The 14196-nt window shown below is 41.9% G+C and overlaps 1 protein-coding gene across 5 annotated transcripts in view; it reads left to right on the top strand.

The window, feature by feature from the left end:
- Stim (stromal interaction molecule) overlaps positions 1-14196 on the top strand; it is a 208171-nt gene that overhangs the window by 97858 nt on the left and 96117 nt on the right. For 4 of the 5 annotated variants that reach the window (XM_033382176.1, XM_033382173.1, XM_033382175.1 and 1 more), the window contains exon 4: positions 10598-10830. The exons of the other annotated variant lie outside the window; for it this stretch is intronic. In XM_033382176.1, coding sequence (XP_033238067.1) covers positions 10598-10830 — 233 coding nt within the window. The remainder of the gene's footprint in view (positions 1-10597; positions 10831-14196) is intronic. 5 annotated transcript variants of the gene reach the window in all.

The raw sequence follows: 14196 nt of genomic DNA, 5'->3' as shown, positions 1-14196 counted from the left end.
AGTTATATTTAAATAAAGACAGGTGTTTGATAACGACTAGTGGCTTAGCAAGGTCAATTTTGAGTTTGTTGATGGGAGAGATCCAATTGTATTTGTTGTTGATTGTGAGCCCTAGGATTCTGAGTGTGTCGGTAGCTGGTCGGTCGGTCGGTGGTTGTGTCACCGGTGAGTATCTTGGGTTTGCAGTTGTGCTTGCGGCATATATGAAGGAGTTGGGATTTTTCCTTAGAGAGGATTGAGTCTGAGTGATTGCACCAGTCGTCTATTTGGTTAAATATTGTTTGGATGTTAGTTGTGGGACTTTTTTGTTTGTTGTGATTGATGAGTAGGTGGAAGTCGTCGGCTTACGCGCAAAATTTGATTTGTTTGTGGAGGGAGATGATATCGGTGAGTGAGTTGTAAGCTATGAGGAAAAGGATAACGGAGATTGGGGAGCCTTGGGGAATGCCATTATTTAGAGGGAAGATATTTGATAGGCTTCAGCCGGATTTGACGGGGATTTTTCTGTTCGACATAAAGTTCTTAACATAATTAAGAATTCGTGGCCCTACTTTCCATTTTTTTAGTTGGTTTATTACGGTGTAAATACCAATTCTGTCGAAGGATTTGGTGAAGTCCAGCGAGATGACTGTGAAGTGTTTTTTCAGGGCGATGGCTCTGGTAGCTAGGTGATTTACATAAAGTAGACTGTTTAGTACAGATTTGCCTCTTTTGAACCCTAGTTGGTTGTTGTGGATCAGTTTGTTATTTAAAACAAACCACCACAACCTTTTTGCGACAATCTTGTCCAGAGTTTTGGCTAGGCATGAGTTTAGGGAGATGGGTCTGTATGATTTGATATCGGTTTGGGGTTTTTGTGGTTTTAAGATGGGGAGGACTAGGCTGAGTTTAAGAGATTGTGGGATGGAGGAGTCGAGTATCTTGTTGTAGAAGGTTAGGATTCTTGTTTTGAGGGGGTAGGGTGAGTTCTTTAGCATGGAGTAAGAAATCCGGTCAAGAGCAGGAGTGTTTCCTTTCAAGGTGGACAGTGCTGATGTGTTGTCGATTAGTGTTATGTCTGTCTCGATTTCTAGGGCTGCTGGTGTTGGGTTAGAGTTAGAGGGGGTGTTAATGAGGATTTTGTTGGACAGGAATGTTGGGGAGAAGATGAGGTCATCTGCTTCTTCTCACCATGTCTGGGCAAAGGAGTTGGCTATTTCGGATTGGCAGGTTGTTTGTGATTGCATGTAGGGGATATGTATGGCATGTATATTTTTAGTGGGGTAAAGACCGCAGAGACTTCTGATGTTGGACCATGTTGTGGTTGGATCTGAGTTAAGGTGTATATGGGTTGTGAACTAAAGAATCGATTTTCGTTTCGCTTCTCTAATTGCTCTTTTAAAACTAGCTTTTGATTTTTTGTATTCTATGATGTTGTGGTTGCTTATGTTGTGTTTGAGATAGTTCCATTTTGCGACTTTGTCTCTTTTGAGGAGTGAAAGTTGTTTGTTCTACCAGGGAACAGTGCGGGTGAGAGAGAAGGTGGTCTTTTGTGGGGTAGATAGGTGGGCACTTTGGATAAGTATTTTTTTATACGGGCGGCTTCTCTATTGACATTGTTATTTGATTGGGCTGTGGAGATGAAGCGGGCTGTAGCTGTATGTTTCCTGAAGAGATCCCAGTCAGCGTTTTTGAGATTGAAAGTCGGTTTAGGGGTGAAGGGGGAGGGGGGATAGGGAGAGGGAGTGTTGAAAAGTGAAAGTATGATGGGAAAGTGGTCAGAACCGTAAAGGTTATCTATCACTTCCCAGAGGATCTCTGGAGCAATTCTGGATGTTGCAAGTGAGAGATCGATGTGGGTAAATGTATTGTGTGTTGAGAAGTGGGTCGGAGTATTGTCATTTAGTAGGATGAAGTTCGAGCGGTCTAGGAATGAGGCTATTGTTTTTCCTCTGCAGTTGGCCTTAGGTGAGCCCCAGTAAGGGTGCCAGCTGTTGAAGTCTCCTAGGACAATGGTGTGGTCGTTTGACGGGGTGAGGACGTTTTGGAGGTTACGGGTGTTGAAGGATTTGTTAGGCGATATGTAGGCGGATATGATATTGAGATTTGATTTGGACCTTATGGTGACGCCTACTGCTCAAAGTCTGAGTTGAGCTGAATTTGGGTATGGGAGATGGAGTTGTGAATGAGGAGAGCTGTGCCACCGAAAGCATTAGTGGGGTTGTTGTTGCAGTATAGGCTAAAGTTAATTGGGATTGGTTAATTCTTCTTGTATCCGTGGATGTTCCATTGGATTCTTTTGAGCATTATATGTTAGTGGGAGTAGTGTTTTGTTTTCTTAGTGTTAATGCTTAGTGATAGTTACTAGTTTGGGCTGATATTTAAAGATCGTCTTCGCTGTAAATTTGGTTTGCTAATGCATTATTTGATAAGAGGGCTAGGTTTGCGTTTGGGGTCTTATTTTTTTCAGTTTTATCTTTGGCTTTGAGGTGTTTGGTAACCAGGTTAAGTTTGTCTTTTTCCTTAGTCTGGCTTCTGAGTTTACGGTCAGAATCTTGGATAGTTTTCGAGTTTTTGGTGTTTTTAGCGGTTTCCGTAGTTTCGGTGTCCATATCCATTGCTTGTTGTTGACTGGGGGGGTGTAGTTGGGATGAAGTTGGCTTAGGGTTGATTGGATGTGTGTTTGGGGTGATGTCTCCGTAGTCTTTGATTGGTCTTATTTGGTGTGATTGGTTATAGGTCGGCGATGATGAGGTAGGTGTTTCAGTGAGATGAGGTTTTGGTTGTTGATGGCGGGCTACTTCAGCGTATGGTGTGGATTGATGGGGGTTCCGTTGATGGTAAATTTTCTTCGCCGTAGTGAAGTCTACTTTTTCGATTGTTTTGATAATTGTGATTTCTTTTTGTTTGAGGAACTCAGTGCAATTTTTGTCTATGGGGCTGTGGTTGTTCAGGATGTCGGTGTTGAATTTGCAGTTACTGCAAAACTTTGGCTTAGAGCATAGTTCATCGTCAGCAGGGTGCACTTCTGAGCAGTTAGTACAGATCTTTGGGGATCTGCAGTATTTAGAAGGGTGGCCGTATTTTTGGCAGTTGTGGCATTTAAGGGGGCGAGGTGTTTGAGGACGTACGTTCACTCGTTCGTAACCGATCATTAGATGTTGAGGTAAAGTTGGTGTGTCGAATGTGATGATGATGAGTCCGGTTTCGTGGAGTACGTTGTCTTTCTGTTTAAATATTTTGGTTGCGTCAATGACTTTTTGAGGTTTGAGTTCTTTTTTGATTTCGTCTATATCAATGTTCCGCAAGTCGTTGGAGTAGATTACCCCTTTGGAGAAGTTTAGTGTTTTGTGTTCGGTTGCTGTTACTTCGAAGTCGTGGAATTTGGTGATTTTCATAAGTCTAGTAGCCTGGGCTGTACCTTTTGTTTTGACTAGAAGTGATCCGTCTCTGATTTTTTTGACCGAGTCTACTTCACCGCAACACTGGTAGTCTATGACTTTTTTTATTATAAAAGGGGAGGTGTTTTCGAAAGATTTGTTATCTTTTCTGTTTATTGATATGTATTTTGGTTCTAAGAATGTTGTTTTGTCCCACTGTGTGAGCAATTTTGGGTCTGGTGGTCGCGACATTGCGCTCGAGCTTGGGCTGCTGCCCGCTTCACTTGGATTTGTAACTGTTCACTTGGTGTGTTTGTTATTGGCTTTTTTGGAATTTGCTTTGTGCACTTGAATGATTTTCTGCGTGGATTTTGTTGTTAGATTAGCGTTTGCTGTTGCTTAGCTGCTGGCGCGTCTTTACTTGACGGAGTCTAGACTGGCACTGTACTTAAAAAATAATAAATCCCGGCTCTATAAAAAGTACCAGAAGTCGGGCTTCACGTCGGCCTTAGCTCTATACTCCTCCGCTTGCTCTCTGTTCCTTGCCGTCAATAGACAGTGTTATAATCATTACCTTTCACAATGTAGTAGAAACCTATTCGTATATTTTCGGGGAAAGCATTGTTCTGGAAGGTTTGTCATCTATGGACATATCGTTTTCTGCGGGTCCAGATAAGGTACCAAGTTGCATTTTAAAACACTGTGCCCAGTCCCTTTGCAAACCTTTGACCTTTTTATTCTACCTCTCTTTGGAACAGTATTGTCTCCCAGTAGTGAGTAATAAGTGCTACATCATTCCGCTTCACAAAAAAGTTTCAAGATCAAATATTGAAAACTTTCGTGGCATCGCAAAGTTTTCCGCCCTCCCGAAGCTTCTTGAGTTCCTGATCACCCGGCAACTGCAACACATTGATGATACAGCTTGATACATATCTCCGTCGCAACACGGTTTTTTCAGACATCGTTCAACATTGACTAACCTTCTTGAGTTTTCTAACCTAATCCACCGTGGTTTTCAAATTGGTTTGCAGACGGATGTTGTTTTTACGGACTTCAGCAAGGCATTCGATTCTGTGAACCATGCTCTGCTTATTCACAAGCTCTCTTTATTAGGGTTCCCAACGAATCTTCTAGATTGGATTTTGTCCTATCTCTCTAACCGTACTCAACGTGTCATCTGGGCCCGCTTCTGTTTATTTTATTTGTGAATGACCTTCCTCAAGTTATAACATACTCTACTACACTAATGTATGCTGATGATGTCAAAATCTGTCTTACTCTGATTGGTATTTGCACACACGCCTTCAACTTGATCTAAGTGAACTACTATTGTGGTGTTCAACTAATCTTCTTTTTCTGAACCTTTCCAAATGCAAACTTATGACATTTTACCGTCGTGCTCCTCATTTTGTCCCATATATTCTAGGAAATCATGTTCTTGAGCGAATTTCGAGTTCAAATGACCTCGGAGTCCTTTTTGATCATAAGATGTGTTTTAACACCCATATAGGGGTGTTAGATTGGGTATTCTTGGGTCAGATTGACTTGGCCGTTCCATCTAGACCTACCCATACTTTTAGGCCTATCCGTTTACCCATATGTAGGTCTAATTATGCCGATCATTAACCTTTTAGGGTTTTATGCCATAATTATAGCTCCATCTGCCAAACCCCATCCCCTGAACTGTCTCTTAAACTAATTGCATGCAATATTTATAATCACCTAAATTTAGCTAACTTTTAACTTATCTTTTTCCGCCTTTAGTAACTAAGTACCATTATTAATAGATAATTTGTTAATTTAATAAATAAATAATAATTCCTTGTATGAACCGTTTGGTGTGATCTGGGTGTTATGTTAGACCCCAAGTTAAAGTTTTCCGAACACATTTCTACCATGGTAAATAAAGCCATGGGCGTGCTTGGGTTTATAAAGAGGTGGTCAAAGGAATTTGACGACCCCTATATAACAAAGACTCTCTATACCTCGCTTGTTCGTCCGATCTTAGAATACGGCTCCTGTGTATGGTGCCCTCAGTACAAAGTACACCAGGACCGTATAGAATCAGTACAGAAAAACTTTTTACTCTTTGCTCTGCGGGGCCTTAACTGGGATGAAGATGTGAGACTTCCATCTTACTCTAGTAGACTGCTATTAGTAAACCTCCCATCCTTAGTTAACCACAGAAAAATGCTTGGTGTGATTTTTATGCACAACTTGATCAGGGGTGACATAGACAGTCGCATAAACTTCACGATTCCTATTAGACTTACTAGAAATTTAATACCGTTGTTCCTTCCACTTTGTAGATCGGATTATTCCTTGCATGAACCGTTTGGGCCTTATGCTCGGATTATAATTCCCTCTACCATATTATATCCTCCACTGATTCACTTCCTCTTATTAAATTACTAATCCTTACACACCTTTCTAGTAATTAGTAATAATAGTGGTATGCTTAATTCTCCTAGTAATGTTTAATTCTAATTTTCTCGCATATTAGTATCAGTATAGCTATCTTTCCTGTATATTCGCGTTCGGTTCGGTTAACGGGTTGCGCGTCATGCGGCAGCTCCCCTCGGACGTTTGGGCGGGACGAGGGCTGCGTTTAGCCTGGGATCCGCGCGTGACAGCCTTCTCCCGGGACACTTGATGCAGTAATTGTATCGCCTCATTGAAGATGCAGTCATTGCATGTCAACGTCCAAAAATAGTTAGGACAAGTTTTTCGAATTTTTTTTGGTTCCTATGCTTGCATTAGAGCCCTGCACGAGTGTACACTAATTCGTGTTAGCAGTTAGGAGTCACACTGTGTACAGTAACAAAAGGAACATTTTTACTAAAAAATTTTTAGACCCTGAGACTGTTGATTCCGTACCATTTTTTTCGTCCATACAAATGTACATATGCCTAATGTACATATGCCAATGTATATGTGTATGTTTACGGGGACTGGCATATTAGTCGGCGGGTAAATTAAATAAATTTAAATTAACTGTGGTGCAACTGGATGCACAGACCACGGAACTCGGAGCACGACCGTTTTACTCGGTATGTGGATGTGGGTTCTTAGGAGCACTCGCAGAAACGGAGAACCCCCAGGAGGAGCCATAGGAGATGAGCAAGTAACGAAGTTGTACTTTTCTTGGATTGGAATAATCCGCTGATGCTGGCTGGGGCGCACTTCTCCTTTTGGTTAGGAGAATATCCGGCTCGACGGACCAATGTTTGTAGGTGGGCGGATCGAGACGTTTCTATCCGGCGTCGAATGGAGAAATGAAGAAGTCAGAGTGGTTCCAATAAATGTGTTCCATGTAGCGGAATGTCGAAGCGGGGGTAGAAACGTAGCTGATTCTAGCTTACATGCTAAGACAACGGTGAGCGACGTGCGGATCGTAAGAGCGCACAGAACCGAGATAGTGTGAGCTAGGCAGAGGCCGATGTAACTGGCTGTTACCTGAGCGCGGTATCCAGCAGCGATAACAGGCTGTTAGCCTGGGGTGCTAACAGAGCGGTTGCCGTTTTACAGCTGCTACCCTGAAGAGTAGGAAATGGGAGATCCTAAGCGGTATCACAACGGTCCTAAGGCTCCTAACGAGCCTGGCAGCCACCTCTTCCGAGTAGGTTAGACTCGAAAAGGTAGGTAACCTACTCGCCATGCATTCAACTGCATAATCTAAAATCTCCAACGGCAAACTTTCTCTGACGACTTTCAGCTGCTAAACAAAGCTCTAACAGAAAACAGAATTCGCTCTAGGATTTCAGCTCAACCGAGTGGTCGCCGGATTCGAGATAGATAATTGAATTTTGTCTGGATTTACGCTCTCCATTTGCACCTTCGTAATTGTCATGCTGATCCTAAAACCTTGATTGCGCTTATTTATCTGGAACACTGCATTGTGAACACCAGAGACTTAGTACATCGTGTTATCCGACCTTGCATGTTCTGGGTCCGTTACAGGCCCAAACTTCAGCAGCAGTTTATGGGATGCCAGATCCGGTGGAATGCGTCTGCCTGAACAGCCGTTCCAATGGTGTGGAATCAACTTCGGTGGAATACCTGCTTCATTAAATCCGTTTTGAGGGAGGGATTTCAAGCTATGCGAAAGCTGAATCACAGATTTTAACGGACCGAATAAAGCGAATCCTATGTAATCGATTCTATTTGGTCGATTTTGCAGCGAATTGATTGGTCACAAGATGATGAATCTCCAATGACCTGATACTTCAATTTTATCAGCAGGGCTCGAGGCAAGGCTGGTTATTGTTGCATTATTTTGTTGTTGACGTAATCGTTTTTATCGATGTTTAGTTATTGTCGAAAGAGTGTTTACGCTAGCCGCGAAATAAATTTGTGAAAAACGAAGCAGGCAAAGAAGAAACGGTCAACAAAATTATGTTTCTAAATATAAATTTTAAAAAATATGAAAGGTAAAACTAAAACCAATTAAAAACGTTCCCCCTACGTTGTGAGTTGCTGCGACGACCGCAACTCTACATTTATACCCGATACATACATACATAGTCAGTATGGCTACATTGAGCGACAATGTGTGCGTGCGGGGGAGACAGAAAACATGTCTGAACATGTCGTGGGGCGCTGCGTAGCCACCGCAAATTAATTTGTTCCTTTTGGCTATAAACATGATCCAGATTCAGCAACCTCATAGATACGGTCATTCTCTATGATTGTGCGTTTTTAGTTTTCTCGTATCTTCAATATAGTGGATGCCACAGATTTTCGTCCTTTGCGATATCACAGGAGTGTGGATACCAAATTTGGTTGCTCTAGCTGTTATAGTCTCTGAGATCCTTGAACTCATATTTTGCAATAGGCAAAGCCGACCATGAAACCTGTGTGTTAGAAAGAAACAGAGGGAGAAAGAATGAAATTGTTTTCTTGATTCTGGCTATAATAATTATACGATCTGGGTTATATCTTTGAAATTGTGGATGCCACAGATTTTCGCCCTTTGTGGGGGTGGAAGTGGGCGGGACAAAGTTTTGAAATATACTTGTATCAGTGACATATCACAGATGTCCGGATATAAAATGACGTTGCTCTAGCTCTTGTAGTCTTTAAGAACTACGCGCTGATAGAGACGGACAGACAGGGCTCAATAGACTCGGCTATTGATGCTGATCAAGAATATATATACTTTATGGGGTCAGAAACGATTCCTTCTGGACGTTACACACATCCATTTTCACCACAAATCTAATATACCCCAATGCTCATTTTGAGTATCGGGTATAAAAATTATTTTTCTTGGCAACATATTTTCACATAAAATATGGTTTTAACATAGTGTCCACTATGCTGAGAGTGTGCACAGTGTGCATATTGTTCACAGTGCACAGTTCAACAATATCGACTGTGGCTTGTAGTTGTGCGGGGGAATGACAGTAGCAGCGTAGCCTTTCTGCTTTTGCTGTGATGTGTATTTGAATCATTTGCTGGGAATCGCATTCACACTTCCTTTTTTTGACAGTTCAACTGAATCATGACTCTAGCTCATATATGAGAATGTTGTCAATGTGTTTTTGTAGACAGTGTGAAATATTGATAGTTTTCGAGTAGCACACGATTCAGTTAAGCGAGATGGGATAATATTTTTAAAACTGTGCGCTCATGCAGGGCTCTAGTTTGCATGTTTTTTTTATTGCCGGAACTAGCAGTTGAACTTTAATTCGATGATGTAATGCCATTTTGCGCTTTCGTGTTACACACATCCACATCCACCACAAAACTAATACATCCCTAAACTCTTTGAGTACAGGGTATATAAAACCGCAATGGTCTTTTACTATTTAATAAAGCAAATTATCAACAGATACAAACTTTAGACTAGACAAGTCTTTACATTTTGAATTACGCTCTACAAAAGACTACTTCAAACTGTAAGTAGAGTAATTAGTATCTCGTAGTGATGGGACATCTTTCGTTCGCACTCCGGAAAATATTAACATATGTGGACAAATCGAATGGGAAACGAGCGGGAATGTTGTGAGTTGCAGTTAGGGCTGCGACTTTACATTTATCCCTCCGCCAGAGGGCGTACACTGCACGGTGGAGAGTGCGTGAAAGAGAGGGAAGAGTAATCGCGTGTAAGGTGTTGCGTAAACACAGCAGTCTGGATACAAGATTCGGCTGCTCTTGCGCTTATAGGGCTCGCGCACACTGTAGCTGAAAGCGGAGCTGAAATCAAAGCTGAAAGCTCAGCTGATCTGAGAGCTTTTCTCAGGCAGAATCAGATTGCAGGTGCGTACATTGTCGGCTGATCTGATTGCTGAAAGCTGAAAACCACTGCCTCCCTTTGTCTATCTCCTTAAGTGGCATCAATAGATATCATTATAATTATTATTATTATATTGTTAATGAATTATTACTTCACAGCACGTACAGTAGCCAGACGGAAGTTTTCTTCGTTTTTTTTCGTTAGTGTATTTTAACCACATTTCCGTTGAGTTTGTATTCGTGTTACTTTTTTTTTACAAATTATTACATTTTTACATTACATTGGTAATGGTAAATAATAAAACTTTTTTGCCCAATTTATCGCCTTCCAAAAATTATAGAAATAAAACTATTATTCAAATATTTTTAATAGTCCCGCTTATTCCCCAGCGCTGGGTTAACCGTAATTTCGCTTAAAAATGTTTTGCAGCCCATTTTCGATCACTTATGAACCAATACACTTGAACAAAATCAGCAATCAGCTTGCTGAAAAAACGAACATGCTTGATCGATCAAGCTAAGCTGAGCTGATTTCAGCGAGCTTTTTCAGCTTTCAGCTCAGCTCAGTCTGCAATGTGCGCACTTGCACCGGTGCAGTGTGTTTGTTTTTTCAGAGCTTATAAATCAGCTATCAGCTCCGCTTTCAGCTACAGTGTGCTCGAGCCCATAGTCTCTCTATATATACTTTATGAGGTCGAAAACGTGTCCTTCTGGATGTTACACATATCCACTTTTACCACAAATCCAATATACCTGTATACTCTTTGAGCACCGGGTATAAAAATATTAATAAAACCTTGTATATGCATATAATACAAATTATTCGCTTTTTTTATTAAAGCATTATATATATAATTTATAATATATTATGTTAAATATTCATATTTTACAGAGAATATATATACGTATGTATTTTATTGTTTGTTCTTTATTAAAAATTTGCCATTGTTTCTATGAACTTTGTTTTAATTGTTTTAAATATGTTTGTTATATTTTTTTAGTTTTTACGGGAAGAACTGAAGTATGACTCAGGCTATGAAAAACGGCAAAAGGCGTTTCATTTTAATGATGACATGCATATATCGGTCAAAGAGCTGTGGGAAGCTTGGCTGAGATCAGAGGTACATAACTGGACTATTGAACAGACTACAGACTGGTTGGCCCAATCTGTACAGCTTCCACAATATGTAGATCTCTTCAAGTTACATAAAGTCACTGGTGCCTCTTTGCCAAGGTAGGTCGTAAAAATATAGAAAATAAGACGAATTTCATGTGGCTATTAGAAACGAACGGAAATTTTGAGCCGCGGGAAAGGCCGTGGTTCTACTTTTATACATGGTAATCTGTCAGTATATATGTATGTATTTGAGCTTATGATTTATGTAATTTATACAATATGTTTGATATCTCGTACCAAACGCTATTCGCTAAAACACGATTTAAATTATTGCAAAAAAAAAAATTTCACAAAAGTCGGTCCGTTTGGGATGACTTAGTGGACTGTATAATCTTTTGAATATTAAGCTTATTTATTTATATTACTTATTTAATATTGGTGGTTATATTACAGGGTGTTTTACATGTACATATGTATGTATATGAATAGTGGGGGAGTCGATGATGCGGCGGTACAAACTCTGCGTCCGGTTGGTTTCATCTAGAAATTTTTACTAACTTCCACTCGACAAAAGAAGTCCAGCCAAAAGGGAATGAAAGATCAGGCGATGCGACGGTCCAATGAAAAACGGTACACATCGTTGTATGCGTGTGCAGCTGCGGGCTTTAGCTATACGTGAGAACATTACAGCTATGTTTTGGACACAAGCAATAACAACACAGCTATGCGCGTAAAAATAGTTACGTAACCGGTGCAATACAATCAAGAGCATATGAATAGGGCAATTGTAATATACATGAACATTGAACTAAAACTACGCGGCTAATTTCTCAACATACTGGCCCCCTAAACGACTGTACAGAACAAGGGAAGCACAGCAAGTTTGGTTATAGGTCTCTTATAAACTCCTCGGGCTGGTTTTACGGTGACCACTCGAACCTTCTCGTCTTGACCAGGATGAACTTCGGTGATTCGCCCAAGCAGCCCCTTGCTAGGCGGTTGACTCGGTTCCTTCAGTACCACAAGAGTGTCCACGGCTATGTCGTTGGACTCTTGCTGTCAAATCGTGCGAGGTTGCACGGAAGTCAGACTCCAACGTTTCCAGAATCCTTGAACCTTGGCTTGCAGTTGTCTCTAACGCTGCAGTCTGTTAATGTTGACGTCTAACAAGGACGGCTCCGGCACCGACATGTGAGGTTGACCTGTAAGAAAATTAGCAGGAGTAAGGGGATCCAAGCTGTGATCGCTGGGCGCGCACAGTGGGCGAGAGTTGAGTAAACCTTCAATGTGGGTTAAAATTATTGAATATTCCTTGAAAGTGAAAACTCTGCTACCAATTATTCGGCGAAGGTGGAGTTTGATAGATCGTACGCCTGTCTCCCAAAGACCACAGACGGCGGAATGAAGTGCCAGTTGATTTCCTGACTCGTCAGAAAGTTAGCAATTTCCTCGTCCTGACTTTGAGATACAGCTATCCGTTGCATCTCCGTCCGTTCCTTTCTGGCTCCATGGAATGTTCTGCGATTGTCTGAGTACAAATCGGATATGGGGACACGTCGAGACCAAAACCGTTTGAAAGCGGCGATAAATGCAGGAGTCGTCAAATCACTGACGAGCTCGATATGAATTGTTTTGGTGGACAGACAAACAAAGATGGCAAACCAAGCTTTGCCAAACTTCGGTGTCCGACCTGCTGATGTCTTGATGGTAACTGGTCCAGCGTAATCCAATCCAGAATGTAGAAAACAGCGGGTGGGCTAAACGCGAAAGGCGTACCTTTACGCTGGAGGAAATAAATCTTGTAGTTGAACACGATTTTGCGGACTATGTTACGGGCTCCAAGGATCCAGTACTTTTGGTTCAACGTGTGGAACATAAATTCGACTCCAGCGTGTAACGATGTTACGTGCTGGTGTCTAGCTAATAAAACAGCGACTGGTGATTCCTTTGGAAGAACTATGGGATGTTTTGCCTCATAGGTTGCCATCGAATTTCCAATGCGTCCTCCTACGCGCAGAATTCCTTGGTCGTCAACAAATGGAGTGTAGTGAATCAACTTGGATTTTTGAGAAAGGGCTTGTCCAGAACTCCATCTGAACATGTTTGTTTACCCTAGATCGGGCATATTGAAGCTCCCATGACGATAAAAACGATGACAGGCGGTCCTTGCAACGAAGTCGATGTACAAAGCGAAAGCAATAGCTAATTGTCCGCAAGAGATGTGACCAGGAGGAAGCTTTGTTGATCATACAATTACAGGTGGCCAAGTGCGATGTGATTGGGAAAGCCATGGTGGTCCATTCCACCACAGTTGATGTTCTACCAAATCCTTTGGTAGAAGACCGCGTGATGCACAATCCACGGGAATGTCCTCAGTGCGAATGTATTACCAGCAGCTACGTGGGAAAGCTTCCAGAATCTCAGCAGTGCGATTACAAACATAAGTGTTCCAAGTCCGTGGGGGTGATGAGAGCAAAGTAGTAAAATTTTGGAGTCTGACCAACACGACGTACTGGAAATAGGAATAGTAAGAGCTTGCTTAACCTGAGACATCAATTTCGACAGAAGATGGGCGGCATTCAATTCGAGTCGTGGGATGGAGATAGATTTGATGGGTGCAACACGGGTTTTTGCGGCGATCAGTTTTACAGCATAGTCATTATTGAATCTCACGCGACTGTAGATGACAGCGGCTTACGCATGAGATGAAGCATCGACGAATCCATGCAGCTCCGTTGCTTGAAGTGGCGAGGATAGGTAGCGAGGTATGCGACAGCTTTCCAGTAAATGAACTTCAGCTACAAACTGTTGCCACCGTGCGCATAGCTGCGCGGGTAGTGATTCGATCCATTCGACCGAGCTCAGCCAACTATTTTGAAAGAGAACCTTTAGAAATACAGTTGTGGGGGCAAGCAACCCTAGTGGATCATAGATCTAGGCAAGCTCAGACAGCAAAATCCGTTTTGTCAGAACCCTTGTAGCGTCAGGAATGGTCATCTTGAAGGAAAGCTCGTCCACAGCCGGGTCCCAGCGTATTCCAAGAACCTTGACATATTGAGTCGGGCTATCTCCCTATAGGGCTTCAAGTCTATACTCACAAATGTCCTTTGACAGCGAATTGAGTAGTGACCAACAGTTTGAACTCCATTTTCGAAGTTTAAATTGAGCTTGGCTCAATAGTAAAATTAATTCATCTTTGAGTGCAATGAGATCGTCGATATTATCGCAACCAGTAGGAATATCATCCACGTACGCGTCTCGTACAAGCACAGCAGCAGCCTTCGGATACAAATCGGCATGATATTGCGCGATCTGCTTGAGAACTCGAACCGCCAAGAATGGTGAAGACGCTAAACCATACGTCACGGTCAGTAGTCGATAATGATCGAGTGTAGCAGTCTCCTCCTTTCGCCAGACAATCCGTTGGTACTGCGTGTGATCTTCTGAAACCAGGATGCCTCTAAACATTTTCTCAATATCCGT

The sequence above is a fragment of the Drosophila pseudoobscura genome, chromosome X (assembly GCF_009870125.1).
Source record: "Drosophila pseudoobscura strain MV-25-SWS-2005 chromosome X, UCI_Dpse_MV25, whole genome shotgun sequence".
NCBI lineage: Eukaryota > Metazoa > Arthropoda > Insecta > Diptera > Drosophilidae > Drosophila > Drosophila pseudoobscura.
The sequence above is the reverse complement of the archived record's forward strand: the minus strand, read 5'-3'. Positions and strand labels throughout refer to the sequence as shown.